The following is a 27,774-nucleotide window of genomic DNA, read 5'->3' on the forward strand; positions in this document are numbered from 1 at the left end:
CAGAGCTCAGCATGGAAGCACCGTCTCTTTCACCTCCCATGGCGACCACCCTGACGTCATCAACGCGCGCCACCATTATGCGATCCATTCGTCGCACAACGGCAGAAGTTTTTCAATTTTGAAATTTAAACTCAAATGGAAAGTTTCATGATCGTGCATGTTCTAATTTTAAATCAAACCCCAAACTGTTCAACGTTAATGAAGTTGGCAGTCTAGGTTCAGGGGTCCATTTTCCAGAAAGCGCAGTGTCTCCCTCACTTCGGCCTCGTCAGTAAGACCGCGACGGCTCCAGACACCGACCTCGCAGGCGGCAGGAAGCGTGTGGCAATGTCGTAGAAGCCGCACTAACGTCGGAGAGTTGGCCCTGAGATAGCCAGCATGCCGGTGTGCAAGTATTTCCTGGAGGGTCGCTGCCGCTTCGGGGACAATTGTTGGAATGAACACCCACGAGGTGCCGGGCGGGCACAACCCAACACAGGTAAGGGGGGGGGGGGCAGGGGGGCGGAGGGAGAACGAGGGGGTGGGGGCTGAGGGAAGGAGAGCGAGGGGTGGGGCTGAGGGAAGGAGAGCGAGGGGGTGGAGCTGAGGGAAGGAGAGCGAGGGGTGGGGCTGAGGGAAGGAGAGCGAGGGGGTGGGGCTGAGGGAGGGAGATCGAGGGGGTGGGGGCTGAGGGAGGGAGATTGGGGGGGTGGGGGCTGAGGGAAGGAGAGCGAGGGGGTGGGGGCTGAGGGAAGGAGAGCGAGGGGGTGGGGGCTGAGGGAGGGAGATTGAGGGAAGCTGGGGGCTGATGGAGGGAGATCGAAGGGGTGGGGGCTGACGGAGGGAGATCGAGGGGGTGGGGGCTGAGGGAAGGAGAGCGAGGGGTTGGGGGCTGAGGGAGGGAGAGCCTGGGGGCTGAGGGAGGGAGAGCCTGGGGGCTGAGGGAGGGAGAGCCTGGGGGCTGAGGGAGGGAGAGCGAGGGGGGGTGGGGGCTGAGGGAGGGAGATCGAGGGGGTGGGGGCTGAGGGAAGGAGATCGAGGGGGTGGGGGCTGAGGGAGGGAGATCGAGGGGGGCTGGGGGCTGAGAGAAGGAGAGCGAGGGGGTTGGGGGCTGAGGGAGGGAGGTCGAGGGGGGCTGGGGGCTGCAGGAGGGAGATCGAGGGGGTGGGGGCTGAGGGAAGGAGATCAAGGGGATGGGGGCTGAGGGAAGGAGAGCGAGGGGATGGGGGCTGAGGGAGGGAGATTGGGGGGTGGGGGCTGAGGGAAGGAGAGCGAGGGGGTGGGGGCTGAGGGAGGGAGATCGGTGGGGTGGGGGCTGAGGGAGGGAGATCGGTGGGGTGGGGGCTGAGGGCAGGAGAGCGAGGGGGTGGGGGCTGAGGGGGGGAGAGCGAGGGGGCATGAGGGAGGGAGAGCGAAGGGGGCTGAGGGAGGGAGAGCGAAGGGGGCTGGGGGCTGAGGGAGGGTGAGCGAGGGGCTGGGGGCTGAGGGAGGGAGAGCGAGGGGGGCTGGGGGCTGAGGGAAGGAGAGCGAGGGGGGCTGGGGGCTGAGGGAGGGAGAGCGAGGGGGCGGGGGCTGAGGGAGGGAGAGCGAGAGGGCGGGGGCTGAGGGAGGGAGAGCGAGGGGGTCGGGGGCTGAGGGAGGGAGGGAGAGCGAGGGGGCTGAGGGGGAGTGGTTTTGGGAGAGATGGAGGAGTTCAGGATGACTGAGGGCTGCATTTGAGGGGGTAGAGGAATGTGGGAAGGGGTGGGGAATGGAGCATGAGGGTACTGGATAGGGGAAAATTATGAAAAGAGCAAATTATGTGAACAGGGGAAAATAGAAACAGGAGTCCACCATTAAGCCTCTTGAGCCTGTCCTGCGTCCCAAAGTGATCTGTACCCGAACCCATTTAGAATGGGCTGGGGTATAATGAAGGGGCCACTGAGCGGACTGCTAAAAAGAGAGTGGTGACATGAATGTGGGAAGAATGAAGTAACGGGGTACGTAGCTGGGAGGAGAAGAGACGAACTGTGGTCTCTGATTAGAGAAGAAAAAAATATTTAATTTTCTTCACTTGAATTGAATCGCAGCGGTCACATACTGCTCGTTATTACTGTATCACCATGACACGTAACAGGAGGCTTGCTTTAATTTGAAGCTTTCAATTCATTGAGAAAAGTTACAAGTGGGCACAAATTTGGAGAACTGAAATGAGCTTTAATTAAATTTATTGATTTTATTTTAGAGGGTTTTTGTATTTCATTCTTTTCCAGCTGCTCTTTTACATTATAAGTACATATTCCTATGCAGTTACTCTATCATGAATTATTTCTGATTTTTAACTTTTTTGTTAACCTGTTTAAAAGAATGAAACATGTTTTTGCATAATAACCACAAAATGGAGCCTGTGTGAAATTCCTGATCTTGGTTGTGCCAAGAAATGGAGAAATTCAGTTTTAGAAAGACTCTGTTTACTTCCCATTTATGCTGAGTAACTTCAACATATTAAAGGATTTCAGGAAATTTGTGTGTGTTTTTGTGTCAATATTCAGGTCAATCATGAATTATCATTGTTGTTGCAGCAAAATGTTTTGATCTCGGTGCATTTTCCAGTAGTTCTGACAGGCATGTCATTTTTTAAATGGTGAATTTCTAGCTTATTAGATGTGTTGAATATAATAATTGTAAAATTATAACAAAAACAGAAAATGCTAGAAAAACTCAGCAGGTCTAACAGCATCTGTGGAGAGAAAAACAGAGTTTACATTTCAAGTCCGTTTGACTCTTTTTCAATTGTAAAATTGTATTTATTTAAAAATGATTATTGAATGACATGCATTTTGAAAAATTGTACAATTACAAGGGTATTTCAATTCTGTGTAACCGAGATAGATGTTTAACTATTGCATTTGATAGTATTTTCTCAAGTTATCTGACTCAGCATTTGGATATTAAATTCAATCCATTCTTGGTGCATTTGCAGCTTACAGAGGAACCTGGGGAAATCAGTTCCAGAAACATCAATCTAGTTATATCCAGCCATCAAATTTCTACAGACCGGCAACATGGGGAGGAGGTGGCAGGGATGTTGACAGAAGAGGATTTGGATCCGCAGACACTGGGAAGAAAGCACCTTCGAGTTCTGGAAGCTTTCTGCAGAATAGGTTTACAACTCTCTCCAGTGATGATCAAGATCGTGATGTGGAGAATTTATTGTGAGTGCAATTGTTTGTTTTATGCTAGGAAGGCAGAGAGGTTTAGATAGGTAGTTTGAATTTAGGGCCAATGGCTGAAGTTTCACTAAAGGTGGTGCGGGAAAGGGAATGATGCAAAGAAGTTGGGTGTGAGCTGACACATTGGGTTATAGTAGATTGCAGATGAGGGTTGAGGCAAAGCCTTGCATAGCCTTGGAAATAGATAGTTTTAGTGATGGATAGGTTATGGGGTTTGAAGTGGAGTTCAAGGTCAGCCAGAACACCAAAGTTGTGCACTATTGGGCTTGGTTTGAGCAAATATCCAAGAAGGGAAATGGAATCAAAGGCTGAAGTTGGAATTTTTGTTAAGAGTTAAGTAAGGTTGTATTCAGGTATTGCCAGTGTTAATTTGGAGAATACTCTGCCTTACATGGCTGTTGGTGAGTAGAACATTTGCAAGATTTCTTCCTTGACTTAATCTCTGCACTTGGCTGAAATTGAGCAGCTGTGAAACGTGACCTTGGGAGGAAAGGATTGAATCAGTCCACATTACTCTTGTCTGCAGCTTAATGATTTCTTCAATAACATACACTTTAATTATTTTACACTTTATTTCAAGTAAATTACAAATTGGAATAAGATTGTTTAAACATTTAGCTTTAAGCAAGGTAAAACATTTAAAATTTAATAAAAGATAATATTGTACATTAGTTTACATATAGCTCTAGTTGTAAAGTATTTTATATTGATCAGTTTTATTGTAAGATGATGTGTGACATAATCTTTAAACTACAATTAGATGCCTTATCAATGACCATGATGTGCCATATCCTTTTGCTAATTTTCTGCCTGTGCTCTACTGAAGAAATTGGCTGCTGCTGGCATACTGTTCCTTTGGTGTTTCTAAATTGCCACTCAGGTGCCTACTTTGCACATGTGAGTGTTGCTAGGCTATTTGACCACTGCAACTCACTACAAGGAGGAGATTTTGGTGGCATTCACTATATAGTAGCTACTGATTATTTTGTGTAAATATGTATGTCTTAGTGTTCTCAATTTATTGCAGAGAAATCGTAAGAAAAGACATTGAAGCATGGGAAATCTCCGGCCAATGGATATTTTCCTGTTATTCTGTTGCCAAAGAATATGCTTGTGTTTCAGGTATGAGGCTGGTTCTACTTCTGTCTTTTGTTTTTTCCGAAATCAGTTTATCCCGGCATGTTGTCTTTTCTCATTTATACTTTACCTTTGTTTTCTTTTTTTTAAACTTGCGTCTCCAAACCAAAGCCATCTAGTAAAAATTTATTGATGCAGTAAAAGACTCAAGATAATTCATTGGGTACATTTAATGATCTTACCTAAAGATATGTAAGAAGGCACTATATGTGTTTTATTCCTCTGAAGGTCTTGTGGACATCTCCCCTGAAGAATTGCGAATGGAATACTACAACAGTAGGGCAGGAGGCAGCTTACAAAACTATGTAAGAACTATATGCTTTTGAAATCATTTTTATAGTTCCTGGATTGTAATTTTTCGTATATGAAGTGGAGGCTTAGGACTATTCAGTCAAACAAGCTCACCCAATTTAAGTTTTTCTTCTACCTCTATATTCTGATAAAACAAAAAGGAGACTGCTGACCCTTCAGCTGAGTCTGCAATCATTGCATAGTAGTAGCCTACTCAAGTTATGGTCTTTAAATGTGAATTTAATCCTTCAATGATGTGTCATTTTAAATTCCTCTCTTAGTTCACTTGTTGAAAGATCATCATAGCTAACATCTCCAAACCCTTTTTTTAAAAGGAAAGAGACAAATTCTGGTTTTGACAGATTTATTGATAGTTGGTAGTTGCAATTTGGTTGCCACAATTAAAGGGAGAATGGTGTAACCTGTAACTTGCTTGCTGATGTGAAGACACTTTCACTTTCCTAATCTGTAAAGATGTAAATGCGCTATCATTTGAAATGTCACATTTTCTTCTCCGCTGTAAATTAATTGAAATAAATTTGCATTAATTTTAATCATCATGATTGGGTACACAGGCCTCAAATTTCCTGCAACACCAAAATTGGTGATGTGCACCATAATTCTAGCTATTGACATGCCATGTTACTATTACTAACTTGCTCCAAATTCTTCCTATTTTCTAATTATAATATGTTCTACTGATCTAAGACTGACATAAGAGCACACTCACCATCCTGAGTCATGGGAGGGTTTAAGTGTATTGAACTATAACCTTTTAGTAAATTTTAATCTGCAATTATTTCAATCTGAGCTGTTCTTTTTCAAGATGCTTGTTAGTTTCATTGTTGTATATGATCTGAGAATTCAGGCCACGACAAGTCAGTGCATTATGAATGATTAATAATTTAGAAATAAAATGTCACTTCTATTTTCATGGATTACAAGAGCATAAATCTAACTTTGTATTTTGAACTTATTGAGAAGTTTTGGTTAATTGTAGTCTTGAATGACACTGCATCAAAATTTTACAGAATGACATGTTGACTAAGTAGATGAGCTTAATGTCTTGAGCTGTACTCTTCCTTGAAGCAATAGTGATTAATTAAATCAACATAAAGTAAAAATGGTTCAAATATTGCAGCTGAAGAAAAAGAACATGCGCTCACATTGTCAGCCACTGAATCTAAACAGTAGTAATAATATAACTGTTTCATAATTCAATAAGTGATGGGTATTAAGTTTCTAATTGTTACTCTGAAATGTTCATTAATTTTCTGAACGTTGACGCAGGCTGACTCCATTCAACAGTTATCAAATCAGCAGAGAAACAGAATGCTTGAAATAAAGAAGCCAAATTCATCTGTAAGAAGTTCAATGGTAAGCTGTGATCAGGAAAAGACAATCAAAATTTGCATGTGTAAAGTTAAATAATCTGTCAGGAAAAATGTGTACACAAAAAACTGGATTAATTTAGTTTGTCATATTAAAATGTTAAGATTGGCCTGGATTTTGCAGGAGAATTAATGCTGAGGTTATCAACCTTGCTGTTTAGTATGGAGTAGATCAAAGCAACTTCTGGTGCCTGCACATGTGCAATTGAATATGGAAATCTGGAAGTGGCTGTCTGAGTTAGCCTGCTTCTCCACAAGCTTTGCTTCAACAGTATCTTTCCAAGAAATGCAGCATTCATAGAAATGGAAGTGCATGAATTGTGGTACATATCCACTATTTATCACACTAAACATGTCAGAAAATGTTAGGGCTTTTGCATTGAAGTGCATGTGAATTTTTAACTGCATTGTAAGCCTTAACTGCTGCCAAACAATCTCTCTGACACTGAAAATTAAGGCTAACATGGAGCCTTACCCCCTTCAGATTTTAATGAATTTTGGAAAAATAATTTTATTTTTACTTCGTGTCTCTTAATACCATCTTTCTGTTCTCTATTTTCCTTCATATTCAAGATTTTACATTGAAATGACTCTTCTAACTTACATTTCCTGCTTTGGATTCTATCTCAGTAAGGATTCAATCTGGCTGAGGAATTGCCTCACACAGGCCCCGGATTCTCTGTCGAAGAGGCAATGTTGTTTTAACTCTAATCGCAGATTGCAGTATAAAAGCCCACAAAATGGACTGCATTAAATGACAAGCACCATTCATTTACTGCCTACTGTAAAATCCAGGTCATTGTGTTTATATAACACTTGATCATGCCTTTCAAAAAGGACTCGCATCACATATGGTTAATCGTTTTGAAATGGCGTCATTGTTGTGCAGACAAATGTAGTTGTTTTACAACAAGATTTCTCAAATACTGATGAGATGAATGACTAGTTAATAAGTTTGTAATGGTGCTTAATAAAGTAGAAATATTAGGTAGGGTACTAGGAGAATTCAGTGTTCAAATACAGTGAATCTTCACTTAAAAGTTGTAGTTGTGTATCTTAAATTGCAACTTTACGTGAAACAGTTCTCAGTAAATCATTGATTCTTATGGGAATGTTAAAACTAGAATTGCATTCTTTTGGACATTTTGCACCCGGAAAAAACAATGCACAAGTTTGAGTTGTACCGTACGTTAATAATAAGGAAAAAAATAGAATGAGAAATTAGCAAGAAATATGGAAACAGATTTTAAGAGCTCTTATATGTAATAAAAAGAGACTAGAGAAAGTAAGTTTGGTCCCTTAGAGAAAAAGGCAGGAGAAATTATAATGGGGAAATCACAGAGCTGTTAAACAAATATTTTGTATCTGTCTTCACAGTAGAAGACTCAAAGACCATGCTGGTAAAAGTGGAGAACCAAGTGTCTAATGAGAATGACGAACTAAGAAGTAGTTAATATTAGTATAAAAAATAATGGAAAAATCCCCTTGACCTAATGGTCTACATCCTAAGGTTTTAAAGGAGAGATTTGCAGAGATAGTGGATGCATTGTACTTAGTCTTCCAACATTCTCTAGATTCTGAAATTCCCCCCATGATAGCAAATGTCACCCCACTGTTCAGTAAAGGAGGGAGAGAGAAGGAACTTTGGGCTAGATATCCTGTCATCAGTAACCAGAAAATACTAGAATCTATTATTAAGGACAGAGTAAAAAGACACTTGGAAATTCTTAATGGGTTTAGGCAGAATCAACGTTGTTTTGTGATAGGGAAATTGCATTTGACAAAAATCTGAGTTTTTTTTGAGGATGTAGCTCACAGGAAAGATAAGGGGGAATGTATAAAATAATTGAGATTAGAAAGACTAGGGCAATGTTGTCATCAGGCACTTAGTGCTTTTGACCGGTTATATTATAGTGAAGGTAAAAAAAGGTATTGATGCATTGAAATATGGTTAACATTTGGGCCTAAAAAAAGTACGAATCATATGTAATTTTAAAGAAACAAAAGCACTAGGTGACACTATTTTGTAAGTAAAGTGCAAACGTTTAACGACTGGCTGAGTTTGCCATCTTCTTTCCAGTAACATTAGTGAACATAGCCAACAATGAGACTGTTGAGATTATTGCGTGGGGCTGATTTTAAATTATAGACCAAGCTTGACAGACTTTTTTTTTAATATTCATACATGGGATGTGGGAGTCACTGGCTAGGCCAGCATTTATTGCCCATCCCTAATTGCCCTTGAGAAGGTGGTGGTGAGCTGCCTTCTTGAACCACTGCAGTCCATGTGGTGTAGTTACACCCACAGTGCTGTTGGGGAGGCAGCTTCAAGAGTTTGACCCAGTGACAGTGAAGGAACAGCGATATATTTCCAAGTGAGGATGTTGAGTGGCTTGGAGGGTAACTCCCAGGTGGTGGTGGTGTTCCCATGTGTCTGCTGCTCTTGTCCTTCCAGGTGGTAGTGATTGTTTGCAAGGTACTGTTGAAGGAGGCTTGGTGAGTTGCTGCACTGCATCGTGTTGATGGTGCACACTGCTGCCACTGTGCGTTGATGGTGAAGGGCGTGAATGTTTGTGTATGGGTTGCCAATCAAGTGGGCTGCTTTGGCCTGGATGGTGTCGAGATTCTTGAGTGTTGTTGGAGCTGCACTCATCCAGGCAAGTGCAGAGTGTTACATCATATTCTGACTTGTGCTTTGTAGATTGTGGGCAAGCTTTGGGGAGTCTGGAGATGAGTTGCTTGCTGCAGGATTCCTACGGCGGGATTTTCCGTGCCCACCGCAAATCAATGGACTTCTAGCTGTGGCATTGCCTTGCCCGCAATGGGGCCAGAAAATCTGGGCTGTAGCCTCTGACCTGCGGTTGTAGCCACAGTACTGATATGGCTAGTCCAATTCCATTTCTGCTCAATGGTAACCCTCAGGATGTTGATAATGGAGGATTCAGGATGGTAATGTCATTGAATGTCAAGGGGTGATTTTCTCTTGTTGGTGTGAATGGTACTTGTCACCCCAAGCCTGGATATTGCCCATGTCTTGCTGCATTTGGACATGGACTGCTTCAGTACCTGAGGAGTCATGAATGATGCTGAACATTGTGCAATCATCAGCAAGCATCCTCAATTCTGACCTTATGATGGAAGGAAGGTCATTGATGAAGCAGCTGAAGATGGTTGAGCCTAGGATACTACCCTGGGGAACTCCCGCAGTGATGTCCTGAAACAAATGATTGATCTACAACAACTACAACCATCTTCCTTTGTGCTAGGTATGACTCCAACCAGCAGAGAGCTTCCCCCCGATTCCCATTGACTCCAGTTTTGCTAGAGTTCCTTGATGCCACACTCTTGTCAGATGCTGCCTTGATGTTGAGGCCAGTCACTCTCACCTTACCTCTGGGATTCAGCTCTTTTGACCACATTTGAGGTCAGGAGCTGAGTGGGCCTGACAGAACCGAAACTGTGCGCCAGTGAGCAGGTTATTGCTAAGCAAGTGCTGCTTGATAGCACTGTTGACAACCCTTTCCATCACTTTACTGACGATTGAGAGTATGCTGATGGGACGGCGGCTGGGTTGGATTTGTCCTGCTTTTTGTGTATAGGACATACCTGAGCAATTTTCCACATTGCCGGGTAGATGCCAATGTTGTAGCTATACTGGAACGACTTGGCTAGGGATGCAGCAGGTTCTGGAACACATGTCTTCAATACTATTGCTGGAATATTGTCAGGGCTCATAGCCTTTGCAGTATCCAGTGCCTTTGGCCGTTTCTTGATGTCACATGGAGTGAATCAAATTGGCTGAAGACTGGCATCTGTGACGCTGGGGACCTCCAGTGGAGCTGAGATGAATCATCCACTTGGTACTTCTGAATGAAGATTGCAAATGCTGCTTCGGCCTTTTCTTTTACATTGATGTGTTGGGCTTCCCCCATCTTTGAGGATGGGGATATTTGTGGAGCCTCCTCCTTCAATGAGTTGTTTAATTGTCCACCGCCATTCACGACTGGATGTGGCAGGACTGCACAGCTTAGATCTGATCCATTGGTTATGGGATCGCTTAAATCTGTCTATCACTTGCTGCTTGTACTATTTGGCACGCAAGTAGCCCTGTGTTGTGGCTTCATCAGGTTGACACCTCATTTTTAGGTATGCCTGGTGTTGCTCCTGGCATTCCCTCCTGTGCTCTTTATTGAATCAGGGTTGATCCCCTGGCTTGGTGGTTATGGTAGAGTGGGGGATATGCTGGGCCATGTGGTTACAGATTGTGGTTGAGTACAATTCTGCTGCTGCTGATGGCCCACAGCACCTCATGGATGCCCAGTCTCGAGTTGCTAGATCTGTTTGAAATCTATCCCATTTAGCACGGTGGTAGTGCCACACAACACGATGAAGAGCAATCTCAATGCGAAGAGTGTATCCTTGTGTTGAATTTTTCACATCTTGGCACCTAAAGAGTTGAGTATGGGAAAGAGAAAAAGAGACCTGTAACATAAGGCAATGTGCACTGAGGCAGCAAAGACCACCTACGTTTTATTAAAATCTGAGCACCTCCCCCTCTACCTTTACCTCCTCCACGGGTCGGGGCCCTGGAGTTCCAGCCATTGGGATTCCAGTCTCTGGCATCCCTGGGCCTGAGGAACAAGGAGCCAGTTACAAGAGCAAGGATGAGTACGAGACAGCAGGAAGGGATCAGCTCCAGGAACCAGCCAAGGTGGAGCAACAGGAGTGCTGTTTTGAGATGGTTCTCAACAAGAAGAAAGGTTTCGTCATCAAAACGATGAAAGAAGGTGGTGTATATTCCGAGCTGCCGCCATGGAGCTGCTATACCTGGGACTGGATCATATTGCTGCTCGTCTCCTGGGAGTTGCGGGAATGTGGCGGGGTGGGCAGGAGCTTCAGCATTGAGCAGTATGAACCCATTGTGCATTCAGGATGGGGACTTCACGTGTGTTTGGCACTGAGACTGATGTATGTTTGATGTTGTGAGGCTGCTGTACGTTTGACAGTGTCAACCTTTTCTATGTTTAAGATGTGGACTTCTGTACTTTTAAAATGTCAAGCTGCTGTATGCCTAACGCTGTGTGATTAAAATGGTGCTGCACTGCAGCGACTTTGGATATTACATTGCTCATCACTTCAGCTTGCTTTCTTCAAGTTTTTCATCGGCTTTTGGGCATTTCTCCTGTGAGACAGTGATATTGGTGCATTTGTGAAGTTGATTGTGAAACTTGTGATTATTGTTTTTGTTTTGTTTGGTGTTGATGTAATATTTCTTTGTGATCATATGCGATTTTTAGTGAGTGACCAATGTACCCGCAATGAATTTCCAAATGGGCAATGAGTCTCACTATCCAGAATCGATTCAATTCAAATTTCAAAGAGTAGCCTGATTACATTGAAATCCAATAATTAAATAATTATGGTTCAGGAAGCCACTTGGCCTGTTTTTATTTTAGCTAGCCAGGAAAGGACTTGTATTTACAAAGCACCTTTGAAGACTTTAGGATGTGACAAAATGTCTTGTAGCCATATAAGTACTCTTGCATTACTGTTATAATGTAGGAAAACATTAGAGTCAGTTTGTGCGTGGCAAGGTCATACAGACAGGAATAAAGTACGTGATCCCTTAACCTGTTTTAGCATTGTTGGTTGAGGGATAAATATTGGTCAGGACTCTAGAAGAACTCTTCTTCGAATTGTGCCATGGAATCTTATACATTAACTTGAGTGGTCAGTTGGTTTCCATATTATAAAAAGGATATATAGGGTCTGGAGAGGCTGCAGGGAAGATTTACATGAATGATACCAGAAGTATACTAGATGATACCAGATACCTGGGTGTCCTCGTACACCAGTCGCTGAAGGTAAGCATGCAGGTGCAGCAGGTGGTAAAGAAGGCAAATGGTATGTTGGCCTTCATAGCCAGAGGATTTGAGTACAGGAGCAGGGATGCCTTGCTGCAATTGTACAGGGCCTTGGTGAGACCACAACTGAAACACTGTGCAGTTTTGGTCTCCTTATCTGAGGAGGGATGCTCTTGCTATAGAGGGAGTGCAGAGAAGGTTTACCCAACTGATTCTTGGGATGGCGGGACTGACATATGAGGAGAGATTGAGTCAGTTAGGATTATATTTGCTGGAGTTCAGAAGAATGAGGGGGGATCTCATAGAAGCTTATAAAATTCTAACAGGACTAGACAGGGTAGATGCAGAAAGGATTTTCCTGAGGGTGGGGGAGTCCAGAACCAGGGGTCACTGTCTGAGGATACGGGGTAGACCATTTAGGGCTGAGATGAGGAGAAATTTCTTCACCCAGAGAGTGGTGAGCCTGTGGAATTCGTTAACTCAGAAAGTAGTTGAGGCCAAAACATTGTATGTTTTCAAGGAGTTAGATATAGCCCTTGGGGCAAAAGGGATCAAAGGATATGGGAAGAAAGCGGGAGCAGGTTAGTGAGTTGGATAATCAGCCATGATCATAATGAATGGCAGAGCAGGCTCGAAGGGCCGAATGGCCTACTCCTCCTATATTCGATGTATGTTTCAACGTAAGTGCATGAGCATACATATCAGGGAAGGATTGATAGGCTGCGTCCCTTTTCTCTTGTAAAAAGGAGGCTGAGGAGGGGACCTAAATAGAGATCTTTAAGATTCGGAAAGGTTTTGATAGAGTTGTTACAGAGAGATGTTTCCTCATGTGGAGAAGAACATAACTAGAGGCCATCAATATAAGAGAGTTATCAAGAAACCCAACAGGGAATTCAGAAGAAACTTCTCTACCCAAAGAGGGGTGAGAATGTGAAGCCTGTTACCACAGGGAATGGTTGAAGTGTATAGCAGAGAAACATTTGAGGGGAAGTCAAGACAAGCATATGAGGGAGAAGGGAATGATGGTTACATTGATACATTTAGATGAGGAAAGATGGGAGAAGGCTCAAGTCAACTGGTTGAGCCAAATGGTCTGTTTCTGTGCCTTTTATCTTACGTATATAAATGTAAAAAACATGCACTCACCAACTGCCTGATTTCAGATTGACCAGGCTCCATCTAGTGGCAGAAGTTCATCAGTGCAGGGAGTGGCTGAAGAAGCTCCAGGGCTTCAGTGAATGCTGAAAGCTGGAACAGGCGTGAGGGGGAAGAGGACAAAGCTAAAGAAGACCCCAGTAGTGGTGCACTGACCTCAACAGCACTAGGGAAAATGTCAGAATTTTCCATTTGCAGATGTGGGATATAGATAGGTTGAGTGAGTGGGCAAAGACCTGGCAATTGGATTTTAATGTGGGAAAATGTGAAGTTGCTCACTTTGGCAGGAAGAACTAAAAAGCAGAGTATTACTTCAGTGGAGAACAGCTGCATAATTCTGAGGTGCAGAGGGATCTAGGTGTTATAGTACATGAGTCACAAAAAGTTAGTATGCAAGTACAGCAAGTAGTTAAGGCTAATGAATGCTATCCTTTATTATGAGAGGGATTGAACATGAAAGTAAAAATGTTATGCCTCAGTTATACGGGGTGTTGGGGAGACCGCACCTCAAAACTGTGTGCAGTTTTGGTCTCCTTATTTAAAGAAGGATATAAGATGTAGGAGCAGAAGTAGGCCATTTGGCCCATCAAGTCTGCTCCACCATTCTATGAGATCATGGCTGATCTGATAATCCTCACCTCCACTTTCCTACCTTTTCCCCATAACCCTTGATTCCGTTACTGATTAAAAATCTGTCCATCTCAGCCTTGAATATACTTAACGACCCAGCCTTTACAGCCCTCTGCGGTAAACAATTCCACAGATTGACTATCCTCTGAGAGAAGAAATCTCTCCTCATCTCTGCTTTATGTGGGCGCCCCCTTAATGTCCTCTGGCCCTTTAATCTCCCACAGGGGAAACAACATCTCAGCGTCTACCCTGTCAATCTTATATTTTTTAATAAGGTCGCCTCTCATTCTTCTCTGATGAGTGCAGGTCCAACCTACTCAACTTCTCCTCATAAGAAAATCCCTCCATCCCTGAGATCAACCTAGTGAACCTTCTCTGGACTGCCTCCAATGCTAGTATATCTTTCCTTAGATAAGGGATCCAAAATTGTTCACGGTATTCTAGGTGTGGTCTAACTAGTGCCTTGTATAGTTTTAGCAAGACTTCCCTATTTTTATGCTTTATTCCCTGAGATAAAGGCCAACATTCCATTTGCCTTGCCTTTTACCTGCTGAACTTGTATGCAACCTTTTTGAGATTCATGCACGAGGACCCCCAAATCCCTCTGTGCTCCAGCTTTCTTCAGCCTTTCTCCATTTAAGTAATATTCAGCTCCTCTATTCTTCCTGCCAAAGTGCATAACCTCACATTTTCCCACATTATATTCCATCTGCCACGTTTTTGCCCACTCTCTTAACCTGTCTCTATCCGTCTAGACTCATTGTGTCATCCTCACCACTTGCCTTCCCACCTTTTTTGTATCATCTGCAAATTTGGCAATAGTACGTTCATTTCCCTCATCCAAGTCATTAATATATATTGTAAATAATTGTTTCCCTAGCACTGATCTCTGTGGCACTCCACTCATTACAGGTTGCCATCCTAAAAATGCCCCCATATCCCAACTTCTATTAGTTAGCCAATCCTCTATCCAGGCTAATCTACCCCCAACATCATGGGCTATTATCTTATTCAGTAGCTTCATGTGTGGTACCTTATCAAATGCCTTTTGGAAATCCAAATATATTACATCTACTGGTTTCCCCTTTTCCTGCTTGTTACCTCCTCAAAGAATTATAATAATTTTGTCAGGCATGATTTCCCCTTTCATGAAGCCATGCTGACTCTGCTTGATTATATTATGCATTTCTAAATGCTTTGCTATTGCATCCTTTATAATAGACTCTAACATTTTCCCAATGACAGACATTAAGCTAACTGACCTGTTTTTGTCTCCCTCCCTTTTTGAATAAGGGTGTTACATTGGCAGTTTTCCAATCCTCTGGGACTTTTCCAGAATCTAAGGATACTTGGAAGATTACTTCCAGTGCATCCACTATCTCTGCAGCTACTTCCTTTAATATCCTAGGATGCAACCCATCAGGTCCAGGTGACTTACTGGCCTTTAGACCTTTTAGTTTCCCTAGTACTTTTTCTCTAGTGATAGTTATTGTATTTATTTCCTCCTCCCCCCAGTTTTTGCCTCATGATTATTTAGTACTTTTGGTATTGCTATTAGTGTATTCTACCATGAAGACTGATGCAAAGTATTTATTCAACTCCTCTGCCATTTCCTGATTCCTTGTTATTATTTCCCCAGTCTCATTCTCTAAAGGGCCTATATTGACTTCCTCTCTCTTTTTTATATATTTAAAGAAACTCTGTCCATTTTTATATTACTTGCTAGTTTACCCTCAAAGTTTATTTTCTCCCTCCTTATATTTTTTGGTCATCTTCTGTTGGTTTTTAAAACTTTCCCAATCCTCTGGCTTACCATTAATCTTTGCCACATTGTATGTTTTTTCTTTCACTTTGATACTATCCTTAACTTCCTTGGTTAACTATGGTTGGTTTATCCCCTTGCTACAATCCTTCTTCCTCACTGGGGTATATCTTTGTTGTGAGTCAGGAACTGTTTTCTTACATATCTACCATTGTTCATCAACCGTCTTTTCTCCTTTCCCAGCCAACCCTGCTCTCATTCCTTTGTAATTACCCATATTAAAGTTTAGCACAGCTGTTTCCGAACTAAGGTTCTCACTCTCAAACTAATGCTAAATTCCACCATGTTATGGTCACTGTTTCCGACGGGATCTTTTACTCTGAGCCCAATTATTAAACCTGCCTCATTGCACATTACCAGATCCAAAATATGCTGGTTAGATCCACAACATATTGTTCTAGGATAAAAACAAAAAAACTGCGGATGCTGGAAATCCAAAACAAAAACAGAATTACCTGGAAAAACTCAGCAGGTCTGGCAGCATCGGCGGAGAAGAAAAGAGTTGACGTTTCGAGTCCTCATGACCCTTCGACAGAACTTGAGTTCGAGTCCAAGAAAGAGTTGAATATAAGCTGGTTTAAGGTGTGTGTGTGGGGGGGCGGAGAGATAGAGAGAGAGAGAGATGGGGGGGGGGGGTGTGGTTGTAGGGACAAACAAGCAGTGATAGAAGCAGATCATCAAAAGATGTCAACGACAGTAGTACAATACAACACATAGGTGTTAAAGTTAAAGTTGGTGATATTATCTAAATGAATGTGCTAATTAAGAATGGATGGTACGGCACTCAAGGTATAGCTCTAGTGGGGTTTTTTTTTAAATAATGGCAATAGGTGGGAAAAGGAAAATCTTTATAATTTATTGGAAAAAAAAGGAAGGGGGAAACAGAAATGGGGTGGGGATGGGGGAGGGAGCTCACGACCTAAAGTTGTTGAATTCAGTATTCAGTCCGGAAGGCTGTTAAGTGCCTAGTCGGAAGATGAGGTGTTGTTCCTTCAGTTTGCGTTGGGCTTCACTGGAACAATGCAGCAAGCCAAGGACAGACATGTGGGCAAGAGAGCAGGGTGGAGTGTTAAAATGGCAAGCGACAGGGAGGTTTGGGTCATTCTTGCGGACAGACCGCAGGTGTTCTGCAAAGCGGTCGCCCAGTTTACGTTTGGTCTCTCCAATGTAGAGGAGACCACATTGGGAGCAACAAATGCAGTAGACTAAGTTGGGGGAAATGCAAGTGAAATGCTGCTTCACTTGAAAGGAGTGTTTGGGTCCTTGGACGGTGAGGAGAGAGGAAGTGAAGGGGCAGGTGTTGCATCTTTTGTGTGGGCATGGGGTGGTGCCATAGGAGGGGGTTGAGGAGTAGGGGGTGATGGAGGAGTGGACCAGGGTGTCCCGGAGGGAGCGATCCCTACGGAATGCCGATAAGGGGGGTGAAGGGAAGATGTGTTTGGTGGTGGCATCATGCTGGAGTTGGCGGAAATGGCGGAGGATGATCCTTTGAATGCGGAGGCTGGTGGGGTGATAAGTGAGGACAAGGGGGACCCTATCATGTTTCTGGGAGAGAGGAGAAGGCGTGAGGGCGGATGTGCGGGAGATGGGCCGGACATGGTTGAGGGCCCTGTCAACGACCATGGGTGGAAAACCTCGGTTAAGGAAGAAGGAGGACATGTCAGAGGAACTGTTTTTGAATGTAGCATCATTGGAACAGATGCGACGGAGGCGAAGGAACTGAGAGAATGGGATGGAGTCCTTACAGGAAGCGGGATGTGAGGAGCTGTAGTCAAGATAGCTGTGGGAGTCGGTGGGTTTGTAATGGATATTGGTGGACAGTCTATCACCAGAGATTGAGACAGAGAGGTCAAGGAAGGGAAGGGAAGTGTCAGAGATGGACCACGTGAAAATGATGGAGGGGTGGAGATTGGAAGCAAAATTAATAAATTTTTCCAAGTCCCGACGAGAGCATGAAGCAGCACCGAAGTAATCATCGATGTACCGGAGAAAGAGTTGTGGAAGGGGGCCGGAGTAGGACTGCAACAAGGACTGCAACCCCGCTTCCTGTAAGGACTCCATCCCATTCTCTCAGTTCCTTCGCCTCCGTCGCATCTGTTCCGATGATGCTACATTCAAAAACAGTTCCTCTGACATGTCCTCCTCCTTCCTTAACCGAGGTTTTCCACCCATGGTCGTTGACAGGGCCCTCAACCGTGTCTGGCCCATCTCCCGCGCATCTGCCCTCACGCCTTCTCCTCTCTCCCAGAAACACGATAGGGTCCCCCTTGTCCTCACTTACCACCCCACCAGCCTCCGCATTCAAAGGATCATCCTCCGCCATTTCCACCAACTCCACCATGATGCCATCACCAAACACATCTTCCCTCCCTCCGGGACACCCTGGTCCACTCCTCCATCATCCCCTACTCCTCAACCCCCTCCTATGGCACCACCCCATGCCCACACAAAAGATGCAACACCTGCCCCTTCACTTCCTCTCTCCTCACCGTCCAAGGACCCAAACACTCCTTTCAAGTGAAGCAGCATTTCACTTGCATTTCCCCCAACTTAGTCTACTGCATTTGTTGCTCCCAATGTGGTCTCCTCTACATTGGAGAGACCAAACGTAAACTGGGCGACCGCTTTGCAGAACACCTGCGGTCTGTCCGCAAGAATGACCCAAACCTCCCTGTCGCTTGCCATTTTAACACTCCACCCTGCTCTCTTGCCCACATGTCTGTCCTTGCCTTGCTGCATTGTTCCAGTGAAGCCCAACGCAAACTGGAGGAACAACACCTCATCTTCCGACTAGGCACTTTACAGCCTTCAGGACTGAATATTGAATTCAACAACTTTAGGTCGTGAGCTCCCTCCCCCATCCCCACCCCATTTCTGTTTCCCCCTTCCTTTTTTTTCCAATAAATTATAAAGATTTTCCTTTTCCCACCTATTTCCATTATTTAAAAAAAAAAACCCCGCTAGAGCTATACCTTGAGTGCCCTACCATCCATTCTTAATTAGCACATTCGTTTAGATAATATCACCAACTTTAACTTTAACACCTATGTGTTCTATTGTACTATTGTCGTTGACATCTTTTGATGATCTGCTTCTATCACTGCTTGTTTGTCCCTACAACCACACCCCCCCCCCTCCACCTCTCTCTCCCTCTATCTGTCCGCCCCCCACACACACACCTTAACCCAGCTTATATTTCAACTCTTTCTTGGACTCGAACTCAAGTTCTGTCGAAGGGTCATGAGGACTTGAAACGTCAACTCTTTTCTTCTCCGCCGATGCTGCCAGACCTGCTGAGTTTTTCCAGGTAATTGTTTTTATATTGTTCTCGGAAACTGTCCCGAATACACACTATGAATTTTTGCACATGGCTACCTCTGCCAATTTGATTTTCCCAATCTACATGAATATTAAAGTCACCCATGATTAATATACTGCTTTTTTTTTTAAACATGCCCTCATTTCCTGATTTATCCTCTGTCCTGCAGCATAGCAAGTGTTAGGGGGTCTATAGATTACTCCCACCAGTGTCTACTTCTCTTTGTTATTTCTTACCTCCACCCATGTGGATTCCACATCTTCTGATCCAAGATCATTTCTTGCTATCGTACTTATTCCATCTCGTACGAACAAAGCTACCCCACCACCCTTTCCTTCCTGCCCGTCCTTTCAAAAAGTTACATACTCCTGAATATTTAGTTTCCAACTTTGATCTCCTTGGATGTAAATGCATTGGAGGCGGTTTAAAGGAGGTTTACTAGATTGATACTTGGAATGAGCAGGTTGCCTTATGAGGAAAGGTTGGACAGACTGGGCTTGTTTCCACTGTAGGTTAGAAGAGTGAGGGGTGATTTGATTCAAGTATACAAGATCCTGAATGGCCTTGACCAGGTGGACGTCGAAAGGTGTTTCCTCTTGTGGGTGAGCCCAGAATGCAGGGGCACTGATTTAAAATTAGGGGTGGCCCTTTTAGGACAGAAATGAGGAGAATTTTTTTCTGAGGGTTGTGCGACTTTGGAACTCGCTGCCTCAGAAGGTGGTGGAGGCGGGGTTATTGAATATTTTTAAGGCAGAGGTAGGTAGATTCTTGTTAGGCAAGGGAATCAGAGGTTAACGGGGTTAGAAGGGAATGTGGAAGTTGAAATACAAGAAGATGAGCCATGATCTTATTGAATGGTGGACAGGCTCAAGGGGCCGAATGGTTTACCCCTGTTCCTATATCTTATGGGATGTACAGGCCACAGAACAGGAATTCTGTGACAAATGACATTATAGTGAATGTTGCAACATTAAACAGATATATAGTTCCTATTTCAGGAATGATATTGAAACAAAACAATGTTGACTCAGTCAACGTTAAGTGGGAACTTACTGTAATGCCAATACTTTTTAACATCTACTTGGAGCATGCACTGCCTCGTTCAAAGGATAGCACCTCTAACAATGCAGTATTTGCTCAATGCTAGAGTGTAAACCTAGATTATGTGCTTAAGGCTTAGGGTGGGTCTTGAACCTAGATCTTTTTGATAGGTGGAAATGTTACCAATTGGTTTGGCATGTAAGTTTTCTTGAAGTCAGTGTATAATTGTGCAAAGATGAGTGGTATGTCAGAAGATTGGACAGAATATAAAGAACAGCAATGAATAACTAAAAGATTAATAAGGAGGGAGAAATTAGAGTACGGGAGGAAGCTAGCTAGACGTGTAAAAACAGATAGCAAGTTTCTACAGGTATTTAAAAAGGAAAAGAGTAAGTAAAGTGAGTGTTGGTCCTCTAGAGAGTGAGAATGGAGAATTAATAATGGAAATTAAGGAAATGGCAGATGAATTGAAAATATATTTTATATCTGTCTTCACTGTAGAGCATAGAAGTAACATCCCAGAAATAATTATGAATCAGGAGGTGAAAGGGAGGGAAAAATTTAAAACATTTACAATCACTAGGGAAAAGGTACTGAGAAAATTATTAGAACTAAAAGCTGACATGTCCCCAGACCCTGATGGACTTTATTCTATAGTCTTAAAAGAAGTGGCTTCTGAGATTGGTTTTGCATTGCATTGGATTTAATTTTCCAAAATTCCCTAGATTCTGGAAAGGTCCCATCAAATTGGAAAATAGCGAACGTAACTCCTCTATTCAAGAAAGGAGGGAGACAGAAAGGAGACCTCAGGCCAGTTGGCTTAACGTCTGTTGAAGGGAAATTGCTGGAATCTATTGTTCTATTATATATTATTAAGACTGATGGTATGGTTGCTGAATTTGTTGACGATACAAAGATAAGTAGGAAAGTTAAGTTGTGAAGAGGGCATAAGGAGGCTACAAAGGGACATAGGTTAAGTGAGTGAGCAAAGATTATAATGTGGGCAAATGTGAAATTGTCCGTTTTGGCAGGAAGAACAAAACGAAAAACATATTATCTAAATGGTGTGAAATTGTAGAGCTCTGAGATTCAGACAGATATGGGTGTCCTAGTGCATGAATCACAAAAGGCTCGAATGTAGGTACAGCAAGCAATTAGGAAAGCTAATAGTATGTTATCATTTATTGTGAAGGGAATTGATTACAAAAGGAGGAAGATTATGCTTCAGTTGTACGGGACACTGGTGAGACCACATTTGCAATACTATGTACAGTACTGGTCTCCTTATTTAAGGAAGGATGTAAATGCATTAGAAGCAGTTCAGAGAAGGTTTACAAGACAAATACCAGGATTGGGTGGATTGTTTTATGAGGAAAGTTTGGACAGGTTAGGCCTGTAACCACTGGACTTTAGAAGAGTAAGGGATGGCTTGATTGAAACCTTAAAGACCCTGAGTGGTCCTGACAGGGCCAATGTGGAAAGGATATTTCGTCCTGTGGGAGAATCTAGAATGAGGAGTCACTGTTTAAAAATGAGTCGCTCATTTAAGAGAGAGATGTGAAAAAAATTTTCTGAGGGCCCTGAGTTTTTGGAACTCTCCTCCTCAAAAGACAGTGGAAGCAGAGTCTTTGAATATTTTTAAAAGCAGAGGTAGATGGATTCTTGATTAACAAGGGGGTGAAAGGTTATCAGGCATAGGCAGGAATGTTGGATTGAGGTTGAAATCAGATCAGCCATGTTCCTGTTGAGCGGTGGAGCAGGCTCAAAGGGTTGAGTAGCCTACTCCTAATTCATATTTTTTGTACTATTGAGGAGGATATAGGGTACTTAGAAAATCTAAATGCAATCAGGCAGAGTCAACATGTTTTTGTGAAAGGGAAATCGCATTTGACTAATTTATTGGAGTTCTTTGAGGAAATAATAAGCAACGTGGATAAAGGGGAACCTGTGGATTGAGAAACCCTCAATTCATTTAAAAGGTACCTGGAGCTGCACTTAAAGCCCTGTAACCTGCAAGGCTACGGACCAGGTGCTGGAAGGTGGAATTAGACTGGGCAGCTAGTTTTTTTATTTTGACTTGTGTGGCCAGTGCAGACATAATGGGCTGAATGTACTTAGATTTTCAGAAGACATTTGACAAGGTGCCACATCAAAGGTCATTACACAGAATAAGAGCTCATGGCGTAGGAGGTAACATATTAGCATGGATAGAGGATTGGTTAACCAACAGGAAGTCGAGAGTAGGCATAAATGGGTTATTTTCGAGTTAGAACCATAGAAAAGTTATGGCACAGAAACAGGCCGTTCAGCCCAGCCAATTTTAAAGTTATATATCAATAGAATTTTCTTGAAGAATTTAACTTTGTTTTGCACGATTCCTCTTTAATATTCTAAAGTTATTTAACAAGCTGAATTTTAGAAGCATAAGTACATAGGAATTGCTTGACAGTAAAAGACCAAGGTCTATCTACTTCACCTTCTACCAATGTGATAATCGTATGATACCATATTTGAGTTTGTTAACCATATAAAACAAATTACTGGGATTAGTCAAATTATAAGCAGAAGTAGACTTTCTAATATTGCAGATGGCCTGGTCACTAGCAGATTTGGTCCCGATGCACCCTTAAATGGTATTTTTAATCAATTCATTCTTTTTTGTAGATGAGGTGTATATATGTAGATAATTACAATTCATATCAAATTAATCTAATACTGAGTTAATCAACTGCTCTCAAAGCAAAGTTGAGAAGAAGAAAAATTCCCTTTCTCTCTTCCAGTAGAAAAGGCTTTCATGTCTAAAAATTGTGCTGGGATCAGGAACTTTTCATATATGGCTTAGATGAATGAGCATACTTTTAACAATTTTATGATTAGTACATTGAAGTACCAAGCCATTGCTTTCCTAGTTTGGAATAATCAACTCTCTACTCTTTTTCGCATCAAGATACAAACACTCACTATTGTGTAATGGAACATTTTTCTGCTTTTCTCACACACTGACTGTTTCTGGGTCTGATATTGCATGGGCCAAATGCGGAGTTAAACTGCGGTCTACTGTGTAGCTTCTGCTGTTTTCCCACCCTTAGAAGAGGTTTCCCAACCACCGTATTGTGAGCCTTTTACTTCCCACATGCATCACTTTATGACTGTCATGAAATGGTATTAATATCCATAATGTTATTGGAAATTATTTTTAAATTGAAATTGTGGTAGGTGTCTATGGGCAGAACTTAGCCTTGTCGGGCAGGCTCGGCAGGGGTGGTCAGGAAGCCAAGCGCTGCCTGCGATCTTGGCTGGACCGTGATTTCATGCTGGCAGGCCAACTAAGACCCGCTTATCATGAAATGCTTGCACATAAGTTATGTGCAGAGCTGCCTCAGGAAGACGAAGAGTTTTCAAAATAAATAAAGGCACATAAAATGTTGTAAAACATGTCCCTTCATGTGACTCTGTCACATGAGCAAGGGCATGTTATGAATTAAGTCTTAAAATTTTTATTTTGTTTTTATTTGCTTTTGGAAACCTCATCCCACCAGTGGATGAGATTTCCTAAAAAGTGCAAAGGCCGCTTGACCTTTTCGCCTGCCCGCCAACTGTAAGGTTGGATGGGCAGCGAAAAATGTAAGTTAATTACGACTTTAATGGCTTTAACAGGCCTTTTCATTATCAGCGGTCACGCTGCCGATTCCCGCGGGCGCCTACCGGCCAAAATATTGCGTGACTGCATGTTGACGTCGGGGCACTCACCCTAAGTCAACGTGCGTCATTTTACCCTTGAGCAGGTCGGGCGCCCACCGCAGTAAAAATTTTGCCCTGTGTGTGCAGGTGTCTTAATTAGATTAAAGCCAGCTAGTCTGGGTGATTTGATGTATGGCAGTTTTGAGTTGTTAATTAAATAAATGTAAATTAGTTAGAAGGTAAAGAGTACATTTGCATTTGTTGAATAAACCATTCAGAAGAATAGGTAAAATCTTGCACCTAGCTGGGAGACACAAGCAATGTGTTTATGTTACTAATAAAATGAGTGAGATGAAAATGTTATTGTTAAAAGATGTGACGATAAAAGCCTAGGATACAATGGAAAATTTACATTCCAAGGGGAAGTTAGGTATAAACAGAAAGGAGTTTTGTGTGTGCAGGGCAGGGGCATGTAAGATCTAACCAGCCTGTAAACCTACAACTGCAAAGGAACCAAATTGAAAGGAACCTCATTTTGAATTCATACAGTCAAATGTGCTTTGCCTGGTGTCTGTTTAAAGTCTATGGATTATTGTTGCCTTGGTGAAAATTTACCTGGGAGTGATTAATTTGAAGATTTATTTAGAAGTTATTATGGTAGTAATTTGTAGACTTGTGTATGTGTTTAATTTGTTGCTAAGTTAATAATTCTTTAATTTCGTTTTGTATAAAAAAAAGACCTCTTGAGGCTTGGTGGTTTTATTTATGAATTCAGAGCTGCATCTCAAACATACCAGTTGAAAATATAGGTTATGACAGTTGTTCAAGCTTCCCTCTGGGATTTAAACAACTCAGCATTTACCAACTGCTGTGTCATAACAATGACCTTTCATGGTTTTTAGCCTACTACTGAATTGAGAGGCTCATTCTTCAAACTGCTTAACCACTGGAATTAAGTTGGACCTGCAAACTCATTTCATGTCAGATCTTTACACAGGCATCATTAATAGAGGCTGGATAATCAATAATCAAGCAGCTAATAGATTACCCAGGTTTTTGTTGGCTTATTACTAACCTATGTGCTAATTTTTATAACTCTGTCCTTTCCTAATATCCAATTGCCTGCGCTGTGATGTATAGGAAAATAATTGACCTGCTGCCAGCAGTTGCCCACTACAGCACAAGTGGAGTCTGTTATAATGATTTATTCTATTTTAGGAACTTCTAAAATATAACCTATGTTTTCTTTCTCTGCTTCTCCAGTGTACTGAATTGAGGAAACCTAACCAACAGAAACCTGCAACAGGATTTGGTGGGATGCAAATTTCAACTTTTGGCTCATCAGGTAAGTGTTAATGTGCAATTCCTATAGGAAAGTACGAAATATAAATGTACTTCTCTAAAATGGAAATCCCTCTGGTTTTTTTAATTGCTGAAAAGTGACGGTGGTAATTTATTTCCTGTGTCTTTTTACAGGCTGTCACTTGCTTAAAAAGCCAGAAAATTGATGTATGTCTCTGGTCACCAAGCTAATGCTTCTTTAATCTGCTTTGAGTAAATGTTTTTTAAGAATTTTGTTGTACTAAAAAACAAAAGAATCACAGTTAAACCCTTAAGCAATGCAATAATATTTTTGCAGTGAAATTTTAAAAATAACCTAATACAAGGGGCCTGTGGCATTTGGAGTTGTGTGAGGGCCTATCCTGGATCTGTGCTGCTTTGTGTTGATATATGACAAAGGGGAAATGCCTCTTGTATATAAGGACTTGGCACCAAACTGTGAGACCCCTGATGGGAAGAATATATTTCAAGGAGATCAGGGTAGATTAAACCAAGACGTTAGAGAATTATAAAAGGATTGTAATGTGGTTATTAGTGTTCAGTTAATTGTTTGCTCGAGAAAGAGAGTCTCCATATCAATTTACTCATCAGTGCTCCAAAGCTCAACAGTGCTAACATGAGTAAACTAATTTACAGTGGAAGTATAAAATAGAATTTTACAACAGAGTAGGTCCCATCCCTTATGTGGCATTGCTCAAAGCTATTCATTCAGTTTTATTTCCTATACATGTTTATAAAATATATTTTTAAATATTTATCCACCTCTTTTCAAAGCTATTACAGATTGCACCTCTGTTTACATATATAAAATTTTATCTATCAGTTCTTTGCAATTGTAAATTAAGTTACTCATCTTAGTGCTGTACTGAAGGACTTAATTCACCATCTGTGAGTGGTTCTTAATTGCTTAAGAAAAGGGAAGATTTTAGACTAATTGAGTGAACTGCAGCAAGTATTGTTAAAGTAAATAAAACCTCTGAAACTTGAATTTCTGAAACACCCTAATTTTTCCCTTGCTTGGGTTCCCAAGCCAATTTAATACTAATGAGTAGTAATTGTGTGCTTGTATCTGATTTGTGAGATCTATTTCTCTGGTGGTTTATGGAACCAAACATCTTACTTAGATTTGTTTCTTTCCAAAGGTTTTGCCTCCAGCTCTGTAAACAGCAGCACATTTAGTTTCAAACCCAGTGCTGGATTAAGCAATACCACAACAGCATCAGGGTTTGGAAGCTCCTCAACACCTCTGGTTCCTCCTCTGTCAGGATTTGAAACCAAACCAGCTTCTTCCTCTTCTGTATTTGGAAACACATCTACATTTGGAGCTCCCACTTCCACTTCAGCTTCAGCCTCTGGTGCATTTGGTATTTCCGCAACCAGTCCTACTCCTGGTACCTCTGTGTTTGGAAGTTCTGCTCCATTTGGAAGCAACTCAACAACAGCTCCCACTGGGTTTGGGAGTTCTGCATCTACCTGTGCACCGACACCCTCAGCATTTGGAAGCACTGTAACAACAACAACAAATGCTTTTGGGGGCAACATAACAACCAATGTTTTTGGGAGCACTGCGGTGTCAGTATCTCAGTCCCAAAATATTTCTTTAAGCAATAATTCAGTCAGTGGATATGATAAGTTGTATACACCACGGACTGCGCTCTCAGCAGATGACCTACAAGAATTTGAAGCAAAGAAGTTCACACTAGGAAGGATCCCTTTAAGGCCACCACCCATTGAACTTCTTAATGTGTAAATCTGACTGACATTAAATGTAGTTGCATTGATTAATTGCCATGATACTTCATTGAACAATGTGCTAACTGAGACTACAAATTAAGCTTTCTGAATTTGTTTTAATTATTGGTAAATTTGCTGCTATTATAAGCAATCGTAGGGATTTAACATTGTAATATTTTATTGGATAAATTATTACTTTCCATCCTTTTTCCATCTCTTCACCACCTCCATCCCAAAATTGACGAATATGTCAACTTCTAATTGGAAAAGTCAAAATAAACACACCTGTGGTTATTTCTATATCAGAAATATATGCTGACCAGGGTGAGATGTGCAGCCTAATAACTGGTTCATTTTGTACCAGTATCTGGAAAAAAATGAATAAATCGATGACCAAAGGCTGTTGAATGCTGCTGGAACCTGGAGCAGTAACTGCAAGATGCTGAGTTTTCACTGGAAACAGAAAACATTTTACCCTGTATTAACTTTGTCAAAGCTTCTCTTGAATGACCCATAGGATGAATTATTTCAACTAGTCAAAAACAATTTATATCCTGTATACAACTTTATGTAAAAAAAAAAAGCATATAAATGCACTGTATATTTTTATTCTTAAACTATATGTACAATACCCATTGTAATTATTCCAGTAAGAATTTGCATAACATTTTACAACAATTTATTTTAAATTTCATTTATAAATATGTACATTAGGGGTGATTCCACATTTTGATGCTTCCTACTAGGAACACTGGTTTGTGTAGTTACCCCTACTAAGATATATAACATTTGCTAATGGTATCCTTTATATCTAACAAAACCTGATAATCATCCATTCCCACAGAGTTTACTGCATTTTTGTTTCCTTTGAGTGTTTTATGATTGTGAATTTGAAGCATATATAGTTTTAAATATTCATTCTTGTGATTTTAATTATTGCATGGCATTGATTCTAGACCTGTGCAGTCAGAAAGGAAAACATATTTTTTTTTTTAGAGTAGTTTAACATATTATTAGGAAGTATCAAAGCCCTTCACACTCAGTGAATTACTGGTAATGATAGATAAATGTTCATCTACAATTGTATGCAGATAGTTTTGCTTACTTTTCTGCTTTTAATATCTTTATATGTACAAACTGCTATTTAGCAATTCAGAATAAAGTGCCAAGTACAGAA

At 41.8% G+C, this 27,774-nt stretch overlaps 1 protein-coding gene across 1 annotated transcript; it reads left to right on the forward strand.

The window, feature by feature from the left end:
• The first annotated feature begins 64 nt into the window (after nucleotides 1–64).
• On the forward strand, nucleotides 65–27,774 carry nup42 (nucleoporin 42). The gene is made up of 7 exons (XM_041183120.1): nucleotides 65–478; nucleotides 2,942–3,173; nucleotides 4,219–4,313; nucleotides 4,557–4,633; nucleotides 5,910–5,996; nucleotides 24,786–24,867; nucleotides 26,006–27,774. Exons 1-7 carry the CDS (start codon nucleotides 379–381, stop codon nucleotides 26,611–26,613), a joined length of 1,281 nt encoding a protein of 426 aa, XP_041039054.1. The 5' UTR covers nucleotides 65–378; the 3' UTR covers nucleotides 26,614–27,774.

Source organism: Carcharodon carcharias, chromosome 3 (assembly GCF_017639515.1).
Source record: "Carcharodon carcharias isolate sCarCar2 chromosome 3, sCarCar2.pri, whole genome shotgun sequence".
NCBI classification, from domain to species: Eukaryota; Metazoa; Chordata; class Chondrichthyes; order Lamniformes; family Lamnidae; genus Carcharodon; species Carcharodon carcharias.

Excerpts from the sequence above, each read along its gene's own strand:
- nup42 (XM_041183120.1), top strand. The coding sequence starts at position 379 with ATGCCGGTGTGCAAGTATTTCCTGGAGGGTCGCTGCCGCTTCGGGGAC. Across the intron at positions 479-2,941 it reads GCGGGCACAACCCAACACAG|CTTACAGAGGAACCTGGGGA; the intron begins GTAAGGGGGGGG and ends GTGCATTTGCAG. Across the intron at positions 3,174-4,218 it reads CGTGATGTGGAGAATTTATT|AGAAATCGTAAGAAAAGACA; the intron begins GTGAGTGCAATT and ends AATTTATTGCAG.